The 18,012-nt window shown below is 38.0% G+C and overlaps 1 protein-coding gene across 1 annotated transcript; it reads left to right on the top strand.

The window, feature by feature from the left end:
- Window positions 1-703: 703 nt before the first annotated feature.
- Window positions 704-17,285, top strand: DLK1 (delta like non-canonical Notch ligand 1). The gene is made up of 5 exons (XM_014069799.2): window positions 704-887; window positions 3,673-3,736; window positions 6,067-6,197; window positions 11,411-11,555; window positions 14,606-17,285. Exons 1-5 carry the CDS (start codon window positions 815-817, stop codon window positions 15,318-15,320), a joined length of 1,128 nt encoding a protein of 375 aa, XP_013925274.2. The 5' UTR covers window positions 704-814; the 3' UTR covers window positions 15,321-17,285.
- Window positions 17,286-18,012: the final 727 nt, after the last annotated feature.

The raw sequence follows: 18,012 nt of genomic DNA on the forward strand, positions 1-18,012 counted from the left end.
TATTTGCGACACATCTTTAAATGTTCACTTGACTGAGTTTCATGTTTAATGAATAAAAGAAATCATCATCATCATAATCACCACCATCAAAGCTGGCTGAGGAATTCTGGGAGTTGAAGTCCACAAGTCTTAAAGTTGCCAAGGTTGGAGATCCCTAATCTAAAGGATGGGGCCTGTTTTGAAAGAGTGGGGTGGGGAGAAGTCAAATTCATCTCACTTTCCTTCAGTCGCTGCAGGAAAGATGGGTGGGGTGCGGATTATTGGGCAACAAGTGCAAGCGGGGGGGGGGGAGGAGTGCATACACGCGTCAGGATGGCAGCGAAAACACACAACTAGTCGAAGTGCAATCCTAACCGCCTTTTTATTATTATATTTCCTCCCTCCCTATTCTCCGCCTCTTTGCTATGCCTGGTGTGTCCCCCCCTCCCTTTCTTTCTCCCATGCAGATTCTCAGCAAAGTGGGAGTGCGAACGTGAGAATTCCCGGGCCCCGCTTTCCTTGGTCTAGAGAGAAGAGCGTCGCCCCAGATTAGGTGGGGCTTGGATTTCTCGCAGCGGGAATCATCCCTCCTCCTCCTGCTGCGGCAGAAAGTTCCCCTCCCTTTCCTTCCTGGAAAAAAAAAGGAAAATAAACGACCAAACATACAAAAATATAAATATATAAAAAAATCTCCCATGAAATCTCGCTTCTAGGCGAAGGCAACCGTGGCACTTCTTGGGCGGAGGGAATACCCCTCCCGCATGCGGCGGCGGGCTCCGTCTTCTCGTAGGCATTCGAAGTAGGGCATGAGCCCCTTCGCCGGGCGCCTTTGGCGATGGATTCCCACAAAAAAGCAGACCTGGGCTGCTTTTTCTGGCCGCTGGTCGTCTGTCTGCCGCTGGCCCAAGGTAAGCAGAGAGTCCCGGGATGGATTTGAAGCGCGCCCCCGTCTTAGCTTCTGCAGGGTCCGGTAAGGGGTACGTTCTTGCGTGGGCGAATGGGCACTAGTTCGCCGTGCGACGCTAGGATTCAGCACCTGGAGGGCTTCAGAGCCGCGATGGGTTTCTTTGTAGCCGGTTTAAACCCGGCTCCCCTCGGCAGTGAGCCCCGATGGTTTCACGTGACATTTCCAAAAAACTGTTCATAAAAGCCTGGACGGACCATTTTCTTTGGTGCGAGACTCTTGGCTTTGGAGCGTACTTTTCAAAGAAAAATGCGTTTTGTGGACAGTTTTGCTCATCTTCAGATTTTGTTGTTGAATCTTCCCGTCGGGTTTGTGAAAGCTCGGAATGATGGAAAAGGGTGGGTTAACTCACCTGTCCTCAATCCGATGCCCTCGACTTTATAACCCTTATTATCTACAGCTAGTTTGGCTATTTTAGAAACGTAGGTTTGTACTTCAGTGGAAAAATATATTTGTGTATGTGTGTGTGTGTGTTGTGTGTGTGTGTTGTCTGTGTGTCTGTGTGTGTTTGTGTGTTTGTGTGTGTGTTCAGGATAGAGATGGATGGATAGATAGACATTATGGTAAACTGTTTATTTTCTTTGAAAGTCTTATTATAGGGTAACAATTTTATACATCAATAATAAGCTTGTTTTAAATAATGACCTTTTTTTAATTTTTCAACCCTTTTTAGGAACTGAAAAGGAGTTAGGGGTTGAATGTGTTCAGATCCGTTAATTAATGCAATGAGCCCCAGCTGCAAAGATTTCACAAACTTTCTGTGACATTTAGTTTCATTTTAAATTGGAATGAGAAATGCCCATATCTTTTCTTACACTGAAGTACACTTGCTTGTGGGGTTTTTTTCAGCGTATCCGAGCTTCAGTCATTTGTATTTTTCATCTCCTGTAATGGACATTATCAGTGAAAAATTGATAAATATGACATAGCCAGATGTGATTTTTTAAAATCACATTGTGTAAAACATGTGTTATGTGTATCTTATAGACTGAAACCTTGCACATTAAGTCTAGCTTGATTAAGCATCATGTATTTCAGTGACATCACCCTGCAGTTAACTTTTCCCATGAAATCAATGGGAATTGAACTTTTATGGACCATCCACCACAATTACCATTTATTTATTGCAATTTATATGCTATTTAGTCAAGCCACATTACAAATGAATTACAGCTATCAGTAGAATTGCAACCTAATGTATCTTCTGATTTGTAGGTGTTTTTTTTACAAAAATTAACCAATTCATGTTCAATTCTGTTATAGTTCTTGCACAAAATCACATGTGACTGCCAGGTAAAATCATAGAATTCTGCAGTCGTGGCACCCATGTTACCCTAGATCTTAAAAGGTCTTGTTCTTTGAATCAATTATATGTCCTATGTGCTAATGTTAATTGACGTTCTAGTTTTAGCTATAGTTCACAATCACATGGCAAGATATGCTGTGGCATTATCAAATAGCTACATCTTGTATAATTTTTTTAGAAGTCCTTTTGAGTGGGATATGGTTCAAGGTCAATTAAGATTATATATTACTTTATCCTCTGAAATTCATTGAAGTCTGTTGATAGAGCTATATGTGCAGAATTGCCCCTTTCACCCTGTTTTGAGTGAACCAAATTATTTTAGGAGTTATATTCTACTATTGTGGCAATATAATGAACTTCTAATTCCTATGCTTATTTTTTTGCTTTTCTCAATTACTTAATATCAAACTGAGGAATGTTGGATTTATTTAATATTAGTGTTGTGGATTAAGTCAAAAGCCAAATCATTTTGGAGTTAGTAGTGCCTTTTCTTTGATCTTTTATTGCTGAACCAATGCAAGCATCTGAAACTAACACTGTTTTATTTCCATATTGTACTTTCAACTGAAAGCATATAAACAAGAATTCAGGTGTGAAGTGAGCTGAGCTTCATCCCACAATTTAATATGACTTTAAATGGCAGATTCATGTTCACAGCTGAAAAGTTTATATTCTATTGTACAATTCTAATAGGAAGACTTGAAACAGACCTTAGCAGTATGAAGTGCAATTGGTCAGAATCTATGCCATTCAATATCATTTCCTCCTCCCTCTCATTTCTTCTCCCAACAGTTGTACTGTACTTGTTGATCTGGCTCCATAAGAAAGTATATTTACAGTCCAAATTTTAAAAAAGGGAGAATTTAAAAATACAAAGTGACTAGAGGTTTTTAAATTATGCCTACATTTTCCAGTGAAACATTGTATTGCTAAGGCTGAATAGGCACTGTCCTGGGGTGCCAAATTTTAGGGGTACCCAAAATGGGGGGAAAAAACCACAATAAAAAGCAGCAACTGTGCAGTCTGTGAATTTGCATGCCTGCTCACCAGGTCAATGAAATATTGCAGAATTGTTGAAGTGTGACAACAATGAAGTGCTGATGTAATTAAAATTATTTACTTAGGGTGAAAATGTCTGAGAAAAGGGAAAAAAGCCATCCAGGGCTGAAAATTGTAACTCTAAAGCTCAAAAACATGAAGGAAAAAAAAAGAAACAACATGGCACTTTTAAATTTTTTTTGACAAAATCAGAAAATGAGTCAAACCTACACATCATCAGAATATGACTTTTCCTAAAGTCCCAGAATGTCTAGAATGTATTGCTAATTATAGACTAGTGTGTTGATAAGTTTACTATTCTAAAGTCATTGCAAGCATGTTTGCAAGACTGTCTGAAATATTACATAGCAATTCCTTTTTTCAGGAGCTGCTTGCAAACCTGGTTGTCATCCAGTGAATGGATTTTGTGAAGTTTTCAATGAATGCAGGTAAGTTAATTGATAGCATGTTTGCCAGAGGGGGAAAAACAAGGGACAAGTATTATTTTGATTAAGCACTATTGCTACTTTAACTTTTTATATAAGAATCATTTATGTAAAATGCAATTCAGCGCCAAATATTTTAATCAGAGTATTCTTCATATTTGACTTAAACTTTTAGCAACCATTTTTAAAAACAACAGCCATTCCAGAAAAGGGAAAAAAAAGGTTTTTCAAACCAGCAGAACAAAAAAGAGTGGGAAGATCAAAGATTTCCTCTGAATTTGCTCAAGAGGAATGAGGGGCCTCCTAGATGCATTATGATGTGGAGGAAAGGGAAGTCTCCTTGGACAATTTGGATGTTGTTCAACAATAATAGATATATAGAGAAAAAAACCTGATTTACAGTTTTTCTTATTCACTTTTGGACTTAAAAGCTCCATTCATTCACAATCAATGCATATCTTCTCAAGTCTTCTTAGGCAATCCATATTCGAGTTCCAAAAGAATCAAGACAGGACACTATATATATAGACATACATTGAGTTTGATGGCTCCCGATGAATATGATTCTTATGCATTTTTCATAGTTTTGAACTAGGTTTGACCATTTTCAATTCAGAATAGAGCTGGAAATACAGTGTACGGAGAGCAGAAGAGCCAATAATCATTTTTGGGGGTTGATGTTAAGACGAATTGATGTAAACATTTAACAATATAATATAATGTTGGTTATGTAACAGTATACATGTGGTTATTTGTTATGAAAATGAAAAAATAAAAAAAACTTTTTTAAAAAAAGAATAGAGCTGGAAGGGACCTTGGAGGTCCTCTGCTCAAGCAGGAGACCCTATACTATTTCAGACAAATGGCTGTTCAGTGTCTTCTTAAAAACCTTCAGTGATGAAGCACCCACAGCTTCTGAAGGCAAGCAAATTGTCTCATTATTAGGAAGTTTCTCCTTAATTCCAGGTGGTTTCTCTCCTTGATTAGTTTCCATCCATTGTTTTTTGTCCTGCACTCTGTGCTTTGGAAACTTCTTTGTGGCAGTCCCTCAAATACTGGAATACTGCTATCATGTCACCTCAAACCTTTTCTCTAGACTAGCCCTACCCAGTTCCTGCAATCATGCTTCATATGTTTTAGGCTCCAGGCCTTTAATCATTCTAATTGCTCTTTTCTGCACTGCCAAAGTCTCAACATCTTTTTTGTACTGTGGTGACTAAAACTGGATGCAGGTAAGGTCTTATAAAGCAGAACGTTAATGGACCAGTCCATTAAAAGCTTGGCTAATCTTTCTTGGCCCTTTTCTCATTCTTGATGACAAATTTTTTAACTTCGTGACTTAGCCTTCTTCCATTCTTTCGAGAGTCATCTATTTCTTTGGAAACGTAGCTTGTAGTGTCTTTAAAGTCTTCAATCTGATATGAATTTATAACATGCTGCCTTAAGTTGACATTTTCTCAAGTTATATTTCTGCTTTTTTGTCCTGCTATGAGTAAATTTCCCACACTCCATTTTTCATACATGTCCATTCATACAAATAAATGGCATAAAACTACTAGCTGTTATATTGTTGTATTAAACAATAATTGGTGTTATGCTAGGGCCAATAATATGCTAATACATGACTCATTAATGTGATTATATGTAGTTCATGTATTCTGCCATTGGTGGTGTTAGTTAGCATCATCTATATTTGATGCATTTATAAAAAAAAATTCATACATACTGAAATAATGCCCAGGATACAATGACAATAGCAATAGCAATGACAATAGCAATAGCAATAGAAGAGATTTATATATCTCTTCACAGTGCTTTCCAGCCCTCTCTAAGTGGTTTACAGAGTCAGCATATTTCCCCAACAATCTGGGTCCTCAGATTGCTCAGTTCACTAACAAATCTCCCCCCCCCCTTCATTTATTGGGAAACTTTAACAGAAATGGAAATGTTCAGAGCATTGGGCTGTATTTTAGTGTTTATTTTAAAAACAAAATGGAAAATCATTAAGCTGCTATTTGCCAGAATATTTCAGCACCAAAATCTTGGGTAACTGTAAGAGATGCAGAAAAGCACTGAGACTGCACATGGCCATGCAGTGTGGGTTGTCTATGTGATGAAAAGTGTGTTAATGAGATGATTATCATGGAGCTTTCACTAAGAAAACCGCACCAGTATTCGGTAGTTGTTTTTAATCAGAATAAGGAATCTTATTTCCATAACAATCAGAATAAGGGATCTTATTACCATAATTTTATCTACAGCATCTAGTTTCTTAATTCTATTTGCAAAAAGATCTTAGCTTGATTTGCTATTTCATATTGTGTTTTTGCTAGATGCCGATTTGGTTGGCAAGGCCCTCTCTGTGATCGGTGTGTTCCTTTCCCTGGCTGTCTGCATGGGACATGTGTCAAACCAGGCCAATGCATGTGTGAAGAAGGATGGATTGGTAGCCGCTGTGACACAGGTTTGGAGATAATTTCCTTTTCTTTTTTTCCTTTTTTTAAACATTTCTCTTTTATTTTCATTTTCATTTTCATACAGTCACATGTATACTGTACATAGCCAATGCCATACAGCATTAAACAATAATCGCATCAATTCCTCTTGTCAACAATGCCCCAGAAAATAGAAACTCAATTAACTCTTCCACTCTCCATGCACCTCCTTCTTCCATCACCCTCCAACTTTCTATCTTCCCTCCATCATCCCCCTCTACCCTACTTCCCCTCCCCCTCTACCACTCTTCTCTCCACATCTACTCCCCCCCCCTTCCTTCTCACCTTTCCCTCCCACCCTCTCTCCCATCCCTCTCTGCCCATCTTTCTTCTTTCCCACTCCTCCGCTCCTTGGTGTATTTCCGCTATATGTCAATATACTTGGCCTATTCTATTTTTAAAGAAAAGTTAAGAAAAAAAACAGTATACATGTGAAGTCACATTACATTGAGATCTAACACATCTTGTCTAACCTAATATATATCCGTCCCTCCCCCCCAACCCCCCTCCCCCCCACATCCTCCCTCCCCCCCAACTTCCCAGAACCCGTACACAGTATAGATTTTTAACAAACACAGTCTAAAATATATTGAGAAGAAAAGAATAGGAAATTAATAACATCTCTACATTGAGCTTAGCTCCTTCTTGCTAAGCTAGCTTTAAACAACTTAAATCATTCCTGGTCTTAAGCATAGGCTATCTGGAATTTCTTAGATAATTTCCTTTTCTGATGAATGAAAATCCTGATGAAAACAGTTGGAGCTCCATCTGGTGTTGGAAATATCCTATTTATTTATTTAACATATTGCTATGCTGCAACAACTTTTGGCATTTACATAGAAAAAGATACCAGATAAAAAGATACCCTATAAAACATATCCAATTTACACACACATACACAAACACACACACACTGGCACTATAATAATAAAAAGAAGATAGAATAGTGGTGTTCCTTGGTGTTCTCTGAACTTGGTTATTTTCTTGCAGAGTTGCTAGCAAGAAGTTGCTAGACAATATATGTACCCTGCATTAAAAGCACTTGGCTTCAATTCTTGCTAACTTTAGTTTAGAAAAAGTCAAAAGATAAAATTGCTCATGCTTGATGAAGTGACTGGAAGAACATCTTCAAGATCATGGCCAACAAATTTGATTTTATGGATTCTAATAAATGCAGCCTCCTGTTATGTGAGCTCTGAGACTTATGGGCTGGGCTTCTGCCCTTCCTAGCTTGTTTGACCTGCTAAATAAGGAGCTGGGAAGCTGGGATAAGAATGCCTCTATGAAGGAGAAAGTAGTATCGGAGACCTTGAAGGAGAAGGTGACATACTACCCACCTCTGAAATGCTCTCCCTATATCTAGCAATATAATACAATTTATATTCCAAAAAGTGATTAGGTCTCAGTTGCAGAGGATATTGGAAAAAGTGGTTTATCTGAATCCTCATCACTCCAGTTTCAGGCTTCAGTGTGAGGCAAAAACTATTTTATAGTAATTACGGATGATTTCCAAAAGGATCTAGATAAGGGAAAAGTAGTTATCTTGATCCCATTATATGATAATGTTTTTGGGAACGTAGGTGAGGGATGGATACGTAGGTGAGGGATGGATCTCAGAAATAATATTTTATTAGAGATCATATTCCTTCCTAACGAAGCAGTTCAAGTCAGTAATGATGGAGAAGAGAAATCAAGATCTTGCCCAGTACAATATGCAAAACCAGGGCTTGGTCCTCTCCCTTATCTTATCTACAATCTTAACGAAGTCATCAGAAGAAGTCATATATTCTCTTCCAGAATCAGAAATCATCAGTAGGCTAACAATTGGAATTGGAATTGGAATTAGTTTATTTGTATGCCGCCCTTCTCCCTGAGGGGACTCAGGGCGGCTCACAATTCAGGGGGGATAACAATTCCCAGTTATACATCACTTCCCTGGGCCAAGCAGGAGATGTAGTGGCTGCACTAACCCTGGGTATCTGGAAGCTATCAAACAAGTTCACACAGCAAGGGGGAATGGCTGTTCACTCTAAAACCATATGGCTCCAACTTTGGCTGTGTCTATCTGTGCTATCCCTAATGAGCAGGTCCATGATCTGGGAACAAAGGAATCCATTCCTGTGATCTATGCATTGTGTTGTTATGATGTAGACTCTACTTTTTCAGATTTCTTTTGCAGTGTTTCATGAAAATACGCAAGGGAAGGAATTCAAGTTATGAGACATGTTTTGTCAATTGCCCTTCTCTCTTCCTCCCTGAACATCCCTGTCTAGGGATCCTTTTGGATATATGGACCCTCCTGGAAGCTGTATCCCAAAGAGATTGTGCTCAATTTTGGTTGGTGCGCTAGATGAATTACTCATGCCCTCATTCCCTTGTGGCTGAACTATCAGCATCTTACATTGCCTTTGAAGGCTATTTGAAGGAACTGTAATTGGAATAGGCCAAAAACTGATTCAGCAAAATAACACTGATTTTTTTGGTATCCCACTGTGTAGCTGTAAGTTTCCAAGTACAATTCAAAGTGTTGATTATTATAAAGTTTTTGATGTTTAGATACTAGGGCCTTTCAGGATTGCTAACTGCAAGGGACCAGGATGATGATTCATTTAATGATTTTAATATTTTGATGCTTTGTTGTTTTATGTATATAAGCTACCAATTCTTATTATTGAAGTGCCACAGAAATCATGACATATAAATAACCTATTTAGTTCAGATTCTAAAGAGATATTCTGATTGGATAAAATGGAATAATTTTGGTTTTATATATTTTCCTTAAATGTAAATAAGAGAACATTCATTATAGAATAGAACAGAATAGAATTCTTTATTGGCCAAGTGTGATTGGACACAAGGCGGTGCTTCATGTCGCGACGACACAACATGCAATTTTGGCGCACCAGGATTGTCAATATCTGTCAATATCTCTGCTGCTGGATGGTCCTTTTGTACCTAAACTGTCCCATAGATAGAGAAGGGCATGTCCTACTGATCTCAGGGACATCACAAAGTCCCTGACTTTTCAGGGACAAAGCCCTTTTTTCCAGCCAAAGAATAGCAGCCATTGAAGCTGCACAAGGTTGGGACAGTTCCTGAATGGAAGAAAAGCAGGAGAGAGAGTGTGTCGAAATGGTGAGATAAATTTTAATATTAGAGAAGAGAACACCCAAAAAAACTTAGAGTAAAATTAAAATTGAAGGCAGAAGAAAGCAAGTGGTGAATTAAGCCTGGATTAAAATTAGTGTGTAATCTTTCTTTCTTTAATTTTGGGGGCTTTTATGGATGGAATTTTTACAAATGCCTCTTACTTTTTAAATTGGACTGGTATGTTTTTCCCTTCTTCTATTTTTCCCCATTTTTTGTATTGTGGATCAAGAATCTCTTTCTTTTCAACACTCGGCTGGAACGTACATTTTAAACATTTTTTTTCCTTTTCTCAATCTCAGAGCTTAAAGAGCGGGGTAAAAACAGAGGAAAAAAGTAACACTGCCACCTAGAGGCTGGAGGCTTGGAAACATTTTTTAAGGCTTCTGACTTTGTTTATTGAATGGGACGGTGGGAAGAGCACAGTTTGTTTATGCAGGTGCTCTTCTTGAGTACTATCAGTAGCAGGACTGGAGTAAAGAGCAAGCCTTGACTTGAAAGATTACAGTGAATCTGTTTGAAACCTAGCAAATAGCCTTCGTGGCAGTGTTTACAACTTGGAACATGAAGAAGAAAAGGAATTAACATTGCAAATAATTATGCTAGAAATTCAAAAATACAAATAAGTACAGAAAACATTGAAAAGAGATTTGAGATTATAGAACAAAGAACAGAAAGAATGGAGGGAAGATTTGAGAATATTTTCAAAACTATGATGAAATTTGAGGATAGAGTTCAAAAAATTGAAGGAAAATATGAACAAAGTGATAAGAAAATTGTTGACATTGACAGTAAATTGAGCGTGGAGGGAAATGATAGGAGTGGAATATCGGAAGGAGAGGTTGATGAACTGGAACTCTATCTCAGACTTCAAAATATGGAGGAAGAAAAAGGAGAAAATCTGGCAGAAATAATGAGAAAAACGTTGACAGCAGCACCAATGACAACTAAAGGCAAGCTGATGGAAGGAACAGATGGAGGGTTTCAAGTCTTTACACGATATGCAATGAACAAGTTGCCAAGAGAAGTCTATGTAAAACTTTTCAAGAACACAATTAGAATACAAATTTTACAAATAGCAAGAGATATAGGACTGCACTACTACTGGAAGGATACAGGATGATGAAATGAAATGTCATAATAAAAAATTAAGTTAAACTTAGTTAAATTTTGCGTATTATGTATAAGACAAAGTAATAAGTTTATAGTCAAATAAATGATTAACAATGATAATAATGCATATATATATACATTAGATTAATAATATGAAATTTTACATAAATTGTAAGAGAGGACTATGGAGATGATGTTGAAAAGCTTTGTTATAAAAGATAAATAATTCTATATAGAATAGAATATAAAGATGTAATATTACTGGATGATTCCAGGATGATGTAATGAAATGCCATAATATAAATTTATTTTAAATTTAGAATATTTCACATAAAAATGATGCAATAATAGCTATAGTCAATGAATGTTTAATAATCATAATAATTCTATACATATATATTAGATTAATGATATGAGACTTTATGTAAATTGCAAGTGAAGAGTATTGTGAGGAGGCACAAAAGCGTGGTAACCAATCAACATACTGTAGGAAATTCGAGGATGGTTTTTATACTTCGTGTGTGTCTATGTTTGTTTGTTTTATGATTGTTTAAAAATAAAAACTTTTGTTTAAAAAAAGAAATTTGTCTTTGATGCATGTACTTTTATTGTACATAAAGAAAAATAAAATAGAATACATTCATCAAGAATCATAAGATGCAACACTTAGTGATAGTCATATGTTTTATTGCTAATAAGCAATAAAATTATACTAGGGAACAAATGAAATAATATAAATTTTAAAGATACAAGCAACATTGTTATAGTCATAAGTGGAAAGAGATAGGTACTAGGAAAGAAGAGAAAAATAACAGTAATACAGCCTTATTAGATAATTTGACAGAAAAAATAATTTATTGTGAGAGAAATGTCATCACAATCATAACAAGAGTATGCTTCTCCTTTTTCTGTTTTAATACAGTTGTTCATCCTTGTTCTTCCAAGCCTTGTTCAAATTACTCAAAGAATTGTGTCGAGACAGGAAATGGTGGATACACTTGCTTGTGCGCTCACGGCTATATGGGAAAAAACTGTCATATGAAAAAGGGACCCTGTATTGTTAATGGGTAAATATGGATTACATTTGTTGATTTACATTTGACTTTGGTGACTAATCCAATATTCTTCAGTTTGACACTTTCCAGATGTATTGGCCTGGCAGCTGTTAGAATTCCCAGTGAAAATTGTTGAATGGAATTCTGAAGTTCACAGCCCTACAATGTCTGTCTTTCTAATTCTGTGCCTGTTCTCTACCCTAGCAAAATGGAGACCGGGGGAAAGAATGTAACTTGTAAATAGGAAAGCAAATTCCTTATTTAGATAAAATTGATATATTCATTTGTTTTTGGTGTGTGCTCACTTTTGACTTCAGGGCCTAACAGAGAAGGGAAAAAACAAAGACCTGAAGATGGAGGTTTGGCCTTTTTGCCATTAAAAGGAGGCTGTTTTGTTACTGATGTGTTTGTTCTCGAGCAGTAAAACAAATTAATATGGTGAAATCATTTCTTACTTCATGAGTTGAAAAAAAGAAAACATTGAGTGTCGTTTTGATTGGAAAGTTGTGGGTAATACCACAGTTGACTAGAGGAAAACACTGAATGTAGATTCTGTAGTTAGCTGCCATGTTTTATATGATGTTTTTAAACCTGATCTGAAAGTCTTTACTCAACTATGTTCCAGAACTATGTTCCCAAATAGTAGCTTTGAACAAGAATTATAATATTTGTAATACAAAACCGAGACTTTTAAGCATGACTATGTAATTGTTTTCCTAATTACAATATCAATTTCTTTTTTATTATTTTTCCACAGTAAATTATACAATGAGTTAGATGAAATACATGAGGACACAAACCATAAGAGTAGAGAGACACCTGTCAAATATTTTTTGATCTAATAGCATTGCAGATATTTGTTGGACACTTTTCAGTCCTCAATATTTACTTTTTACCATTCATTTTTAACATTACAAAAGTCCATGGCACAAGAATTACAAAAGGCCAAGAATATGTCCTATTGGTTCTAGACTGATCATATCCTAGGTCCGTGGTGGGAAACCTATGGCATGCATGCTGGAGCGTGAAAAACTGGCCCTACAGGCAAACCAGAAGTGACTTCCGGTTTGGCCATAGCACCGTTTTTTGCTCTCTGGAGCCTTCAAAGAAGGCTCCTAAAGGTTCCGGAGGGCGAAAAACAGCCATACGAGCAAACCAGAAGTCTGTTCCCGAACTTCCAGTTTACCCATAGCGCTGGTTTTTTGCCCTCCAGAGACTTCAGGGAAGCTCCTGAAGCCTTCAAAGGGCCTCCAGGGAGGTGGGTGGGGGTGTTTTCACCCTCCCCAGGCTCCTAGAAAGCCTCTGGAGCCTGGGGAGGACAAAAAAGGTGCTCCAAAAGCGGGGTGAGAACTGGTCGCATACACATGTGCGCAGGGGGGTGAGTGCATGCATGTGTGCTGGGTCACATGCATAGCATTATGGGTGTGGTATGCCTGTGCACAACCCCCCTGAGCTCCCCCCACTTTTGGCACAGGAGCCAAAAAGCTTCATCACCACCGTCCTAGGTTTTTGTTGTTTTTAAGTACAAGTATCAGAGACTTAATGTCTGACTTGCTTTCAAAGAAAGACATTTGGTTTCCAGAATCATGGTTTGAACTTTGTAGATAGGTTGCTGGCACAAGATAAGATGTATCTTGCAGGAACTGATAAAAATATGTTGACTTTAAATGCAAACCAATGAGTGGTGGAAATGCAATAAGACCTCCCAAAGACTTGTGCACTGTAGAAGTTGCTGAAATGAGATTCTGAAAGCACACAAAGTAAAATCAGAATATTGGCTCAGAAAATTTATGACTTTCATTAGTTATAAACTAATATTAAGACCATGGGAAATAAGAGGAGTCTGAGCTCTGAGTATAAAAAGCAAAAATGATTTCATAAACATGGCAAACATATGGTATGATGATTCTCTTGGAATGCAGCAATTGAAAGATACAATTTCTTCAAAAGGAACAAAAGCAGAGAAAAGGAAGAAGAGAACTACTTTTTTTAAAAACAGAACGTTGCAATACTGTAGAATAAATCTGGGTTAAAGTAAATGAACAAAAAAAGTAATACAACTATTGTCTACTCTTCCACACCCAATCAGGAAGAAGATATGGATGCAGCCTTCCAAATCAAATTGCAGTTTTGCTAAAGAGTTGCCTATGATCCTAGGCAGTCAAGCTGTCAACCCCTTTTCACAACAATGAAACAGGAGTCTTTGTGTGCCTAGATTAATCTGGACATCTTACTTTGACTTTGCTGCATTATCTATAGTTTAATACTCAGAACAATTCAAATGGATTGTGTTTGAAAAGTTGTAGTAAAACACCTCCAGGGGTGGTGTTTTGCCTCAAACTTAAAACATTTCATTATATGCATAGGTAAAAGTTCCCCTCGCACATATGTGCTAGTCATTCCTGACTCTAGGGGGCAGTGCCCATCTCCATTTCAAAACCAAAGAGCCAGCATTGTCTGAAGACATATTTGTGGTCATGTGGCCAGCATGACTAAATGCCGAAGGCATACAGAACACTGTTATCTTCCCACCAAAGTGGTCCATATTTTTCTACTTGGATTTTTTATGTGCTTTCAAACTGCTAGGTTAGCAGAAGCTGGAACAAGTAACAGGAGCTCACTCCATTAAACAGTGCTAGGGATTTGAACCACCAAACTGCTGACCTTTCTGATCAACAAGCTCAGTGTCTTAGCCACTGAGCCGCCGCGTCCCTTATTTTATGCATATGAGTTTTTTAAAAAAATGGGGAGGGGAGAGAGAAAAATGTAAGGAAACATAACTGCTACTGGTGTGAATTATAAATCAGCAGTCCCCAATCTTTCTGGCTTGGCAACCTGGCAGGTGGGAGAGGGGACAGTTCGGTGAGAGTGGTAGGCGTGTGCATGTGCTGCTTCATTTGCACAAGGGATGGCCCACAAGTGGAGCTCTGTACACATGCACACACTCGCCACCACTTGCCCAGTTCTGAACAAGTGGGCTGCAGCCTGACAGTTGGGGACCCCTGTTATGAAGTATCACCTTTTGTTCATGTATTTCTTTTTCCTCTTCTTTTGAATTGCAGCTCACCTTGTCAAAATGGAGGAAGTTGTTTGGACGATGATGGGTTTGCACCTTACGCATCTTGCGTGTGCTCTCCAGGATTTACTGGACAGTTTTGTGAGCTTGACATTGATGACTGTGAACCAAACCCCTGTGAAAATGGAGGCACCTGTGCAGATATTGGCAAGAGCTTCCGCTGCTCTTGCCCTATTGGCTATGGAGGTGTGTTGTGCAGTAACCGCGTCCCGGCTTGTGATAGTAGCCCTTGTGAAAATGGTGGGACATGTCATGGACACCATGGCAGAGGCTTCATGTGTATTTGCAAACCATACTTTGCTGGCCCCACCTGTAGTTTTTCCATTAGAAATACAAGTGTGAATGTGGTAGCTAAACAAAGACACAATCAGAATCGCCACCTGCATTCGCCAGGGCACCTTAAACCAGCTCAGCTGCAAGAGAAGGAAATACTGACCATAAAACAGACAATTGAAAACAGGCAGTCCTTGCTCACTAAGAGTCAGGTGATCTGCTTCATGGTCCTAAGCTTTCTTACATGTCTTGTTGTTTTGGGTACAACTGGGATTATATTTTTCTCTAAATTTGAAGTATGGCTATCCAATGCCAGATACAGCCGTTTACTCCGCAAGGAGAGGGATTGCTTTCTAAAAGCAAATGATGATGAAAACGTTTCTGTGAATATAATATTTCCCGAGAAGATGAGCCAGGGTGAGGAATAGTCTGTGTATCTAAATCTTTTTATTTAGCAAGGACACCTCAAGCTCCATACATGTCAGGGAGATAGATCCATTTTTATTTTTACCTGTGACAAAAATTCTGGCTTTGGACCAGTTGACAAAGAAGAAAGATGCTCTGCTTTTGCCAGAGAAATACTCATTTCCCAAACATGTTTTCTAGTTCAATTGTTTTGTGAACCAGGATTGCATAAACCTTTGGAGACTGAAGGCTACATTTAGCCCTTGAGTAGAAAGCTAGGGATGCAAAACAGAAGAATCTGGCCTACATTAAAAAAAATTAATGTAAGTTTTAGTTTATTTAGTTAATTAACTATAATGCAATTACTCCTCATGCATTTAATAGCTTTTCCATTCATTCTGCTTGCCTTTGGAAGTTGTGAGGCTTTCATCACCTGAGACTTTCAAGAAGAGATTGGACTGCCATTTGTCAGAAATGGTGTAGGGTTTCCTGCTTGAGCAGGGGTGGGGGGTTGGACTAGATTACCTATAAGGTCCCTTCCAACTCTGTTAATCTGTTAAATCTGTTAAATTAACTAACATTTTAAATTCAGCAGCAATTTTCTTAGGGGCTCTGAAGATCACCCCAGGGCTTATTAGAGGGAAGGTATATTATGTGCCAATGTTTACAGACTTATGATACTTAATTTAGGTTTTGATCCTATATTATATACCTGGAAATAGGTTCCAATATACTTTGTGGGGTTTGCTTCTGAACAGGCACATGCACCATTGGATTATTATTATTGTAAATAAAAAGTCAATACAATATTCTTAATTAAGATAGCTATTGGCATAATACGTGCTACATTTGGCAACTGTGATATTTCTAAATGAATTTCTAATGGTTATTTTGAATAAATAGTTATTAAGGGCTACACAGATCAAACTGTAGGAGTCATTGTTTTCTTTTGACAATTTTGATTTATACATTTTCCTCAATTTGGGCCAAATATTTTCCAGTTGAAACAGAGAGAAAATAACATCCATATCCTCAGACACATGGCTAGGAGCATTTGATAGATAAGAGCAAAGTTTCTCAATCCTGGCTACTCTAAAATGGATCAATTTCAACTCCCAGAATTTCGCAGCCAGCCTTGTTGGCTGAGAAATTCTGGAAGTTGAAGTTTGCATATCTTGAAAGTTGCCATGGTTGAGAAATACTGGATCAGAGCATCAGTCTCTGCAATTCAACATTCTATATTGACCGCAGTGATTAATCAGTAGCCAACCTCAGGTTAATTAGATGCTGGATTCCAAGCTGATACCTCTTCCATTATTGTTCCCTGGCAGCTGGTTATTCAGTAGCATACTACTCTCCAAATAAAAAGATGCAATGACAAGTAATGAAAAGACTATAAATATATGGTATTTTGAAAGTTATCCCACTATATCCCCTTCATCACCACAATAAACCATGGCCCAATGGTTAGTGTATGAGATTGGGTCTATGCTCAACTATGTATCTGATCGGGTGATTCGAGGCCATACCTATCTTGCCATCCAAGCAGTGGTGGGATTCAGGAAGTTCACACCACTTCGGGAAAACCGGTTATTAACTTTCTGAGTAGGTTGGTGAACTGGTTTTTGGAAAAAGTCATTAGGGCAGAGAAGCAGTTGTTGAATTATTTGAATCCCACCACTCAGAGGTGGGTTTTCTAATTCTCTTACTACTGGTTTGGGGGCACTCCTGTGCTTGCTCCTGAGGGTACAGGACACTTCTGTGCATGCACAGAAGTGTCCGGGCAGGTGGACAGAGCCTCCAGCCGCCGCTACTACTGGTTTGCCCGATCCAGGCCAAACTGGGAGCAACCCACCACTGCATCCAAGATATCTCACAAAGTTGTTACTGAGGTATAAAAAAAAGTTAATCCCAATGTACTTAAACTCTGAGGACAAAATAAAGAAAAACTGAGATAAATAGATCAGTGTGATTATCCTCCATGGATGTGATGAAAAAATGATGCTGAAGGAAGAATGGTTTTTAAAGATAAATTAGCTGGTTCAGAGTAGAGGTGAGATAATAAATTGGGGGTTTTCAATTTTTTACTGAAATCTCTTATTCTATGTGCATTTGAGGAATAAGTTTCAAGTTTAATTTTATTTATAGGCCGCCCAATCCTGGAGGACTCCGGTCGGCTTACAGAGAGGAGAAAGAAAAGAAAAGAAAAATAAAATAGACAAGTTAAAAAACAACACAGATACATTCATTTCAGCCGGGGCTGGACCTCAACAATAAGGTCAACAGCCCCAGATCTGCCAGAATAGCCAGGTCTTAACAGCTTTTCTGAAGGCCATGAGAGTGGGTGAGGTCCGGATTTCTGGGAGTAGTTCGTTCCAAAGGGTCAGGGCAGCCACAGAGAAGGCTCTCCTCCGGGGAGCCGCCAGCCGAGAACTGTTAGTTCACTTGCCCCCAAATTTAGTTGCTTATTGGTTTTTACTTGTCATCAAGATAAAGCAGGACCCAACATATTACATGCTCATAGTTTTTACTGTATTCATGGGGAGTTTTACTTATGCTGAAATTTTATAACAAATCTAGGACACTTTAAAAATCAATGTATTTGAAATCTACTTCATCAAATGCAATTATTTTTGTTGCAATAAAAATAGACTTGGGTTGATTTATCCCATTATCAATGATAATAACAATAATAGTGATAAAATGTATATGTCA

This window comes from Thamnophis sirtalis, unplaced genomic scaffold (assembly GCF_051295495.1).
Source record: "Thamnophis sirtalis isolate CommonGarterSnake01/CBP01778 unplaced genomic scaffold, rThaSir2_p1.2 scaffold_1, whole genome shotgun sequence".
Classification (NCBI taxonomy): Eukaryota; Metazoa; Chordata; class Lepidosauria; order Squamata; family Natricidae; genus Thamnophis; species Thamnophis sirtalis.

Coding starts and splice junctions, on each gene's coding strand:
- DLK1 (XM_014069799.2), top strand. CDS start 815: ATGGATTCCCACAAAAAAGCAGACCTGGGCTGCTTTTTCTGGCCGCTG. Junction 6,198..11,410: donor TGGTAGCCGCTGTGACACAG/GTTTGGAGATAA, acceptor GTTTTAATACAG/TTGTTCATCCTTGTTCTTCC. Junction 11,556..14,605: donor GGACCCTGTATTGTTAATGG/GTAAATATGGAT, acceptor TTTGAATTGCAG/CTCACCTTGTCAAAATGGAG.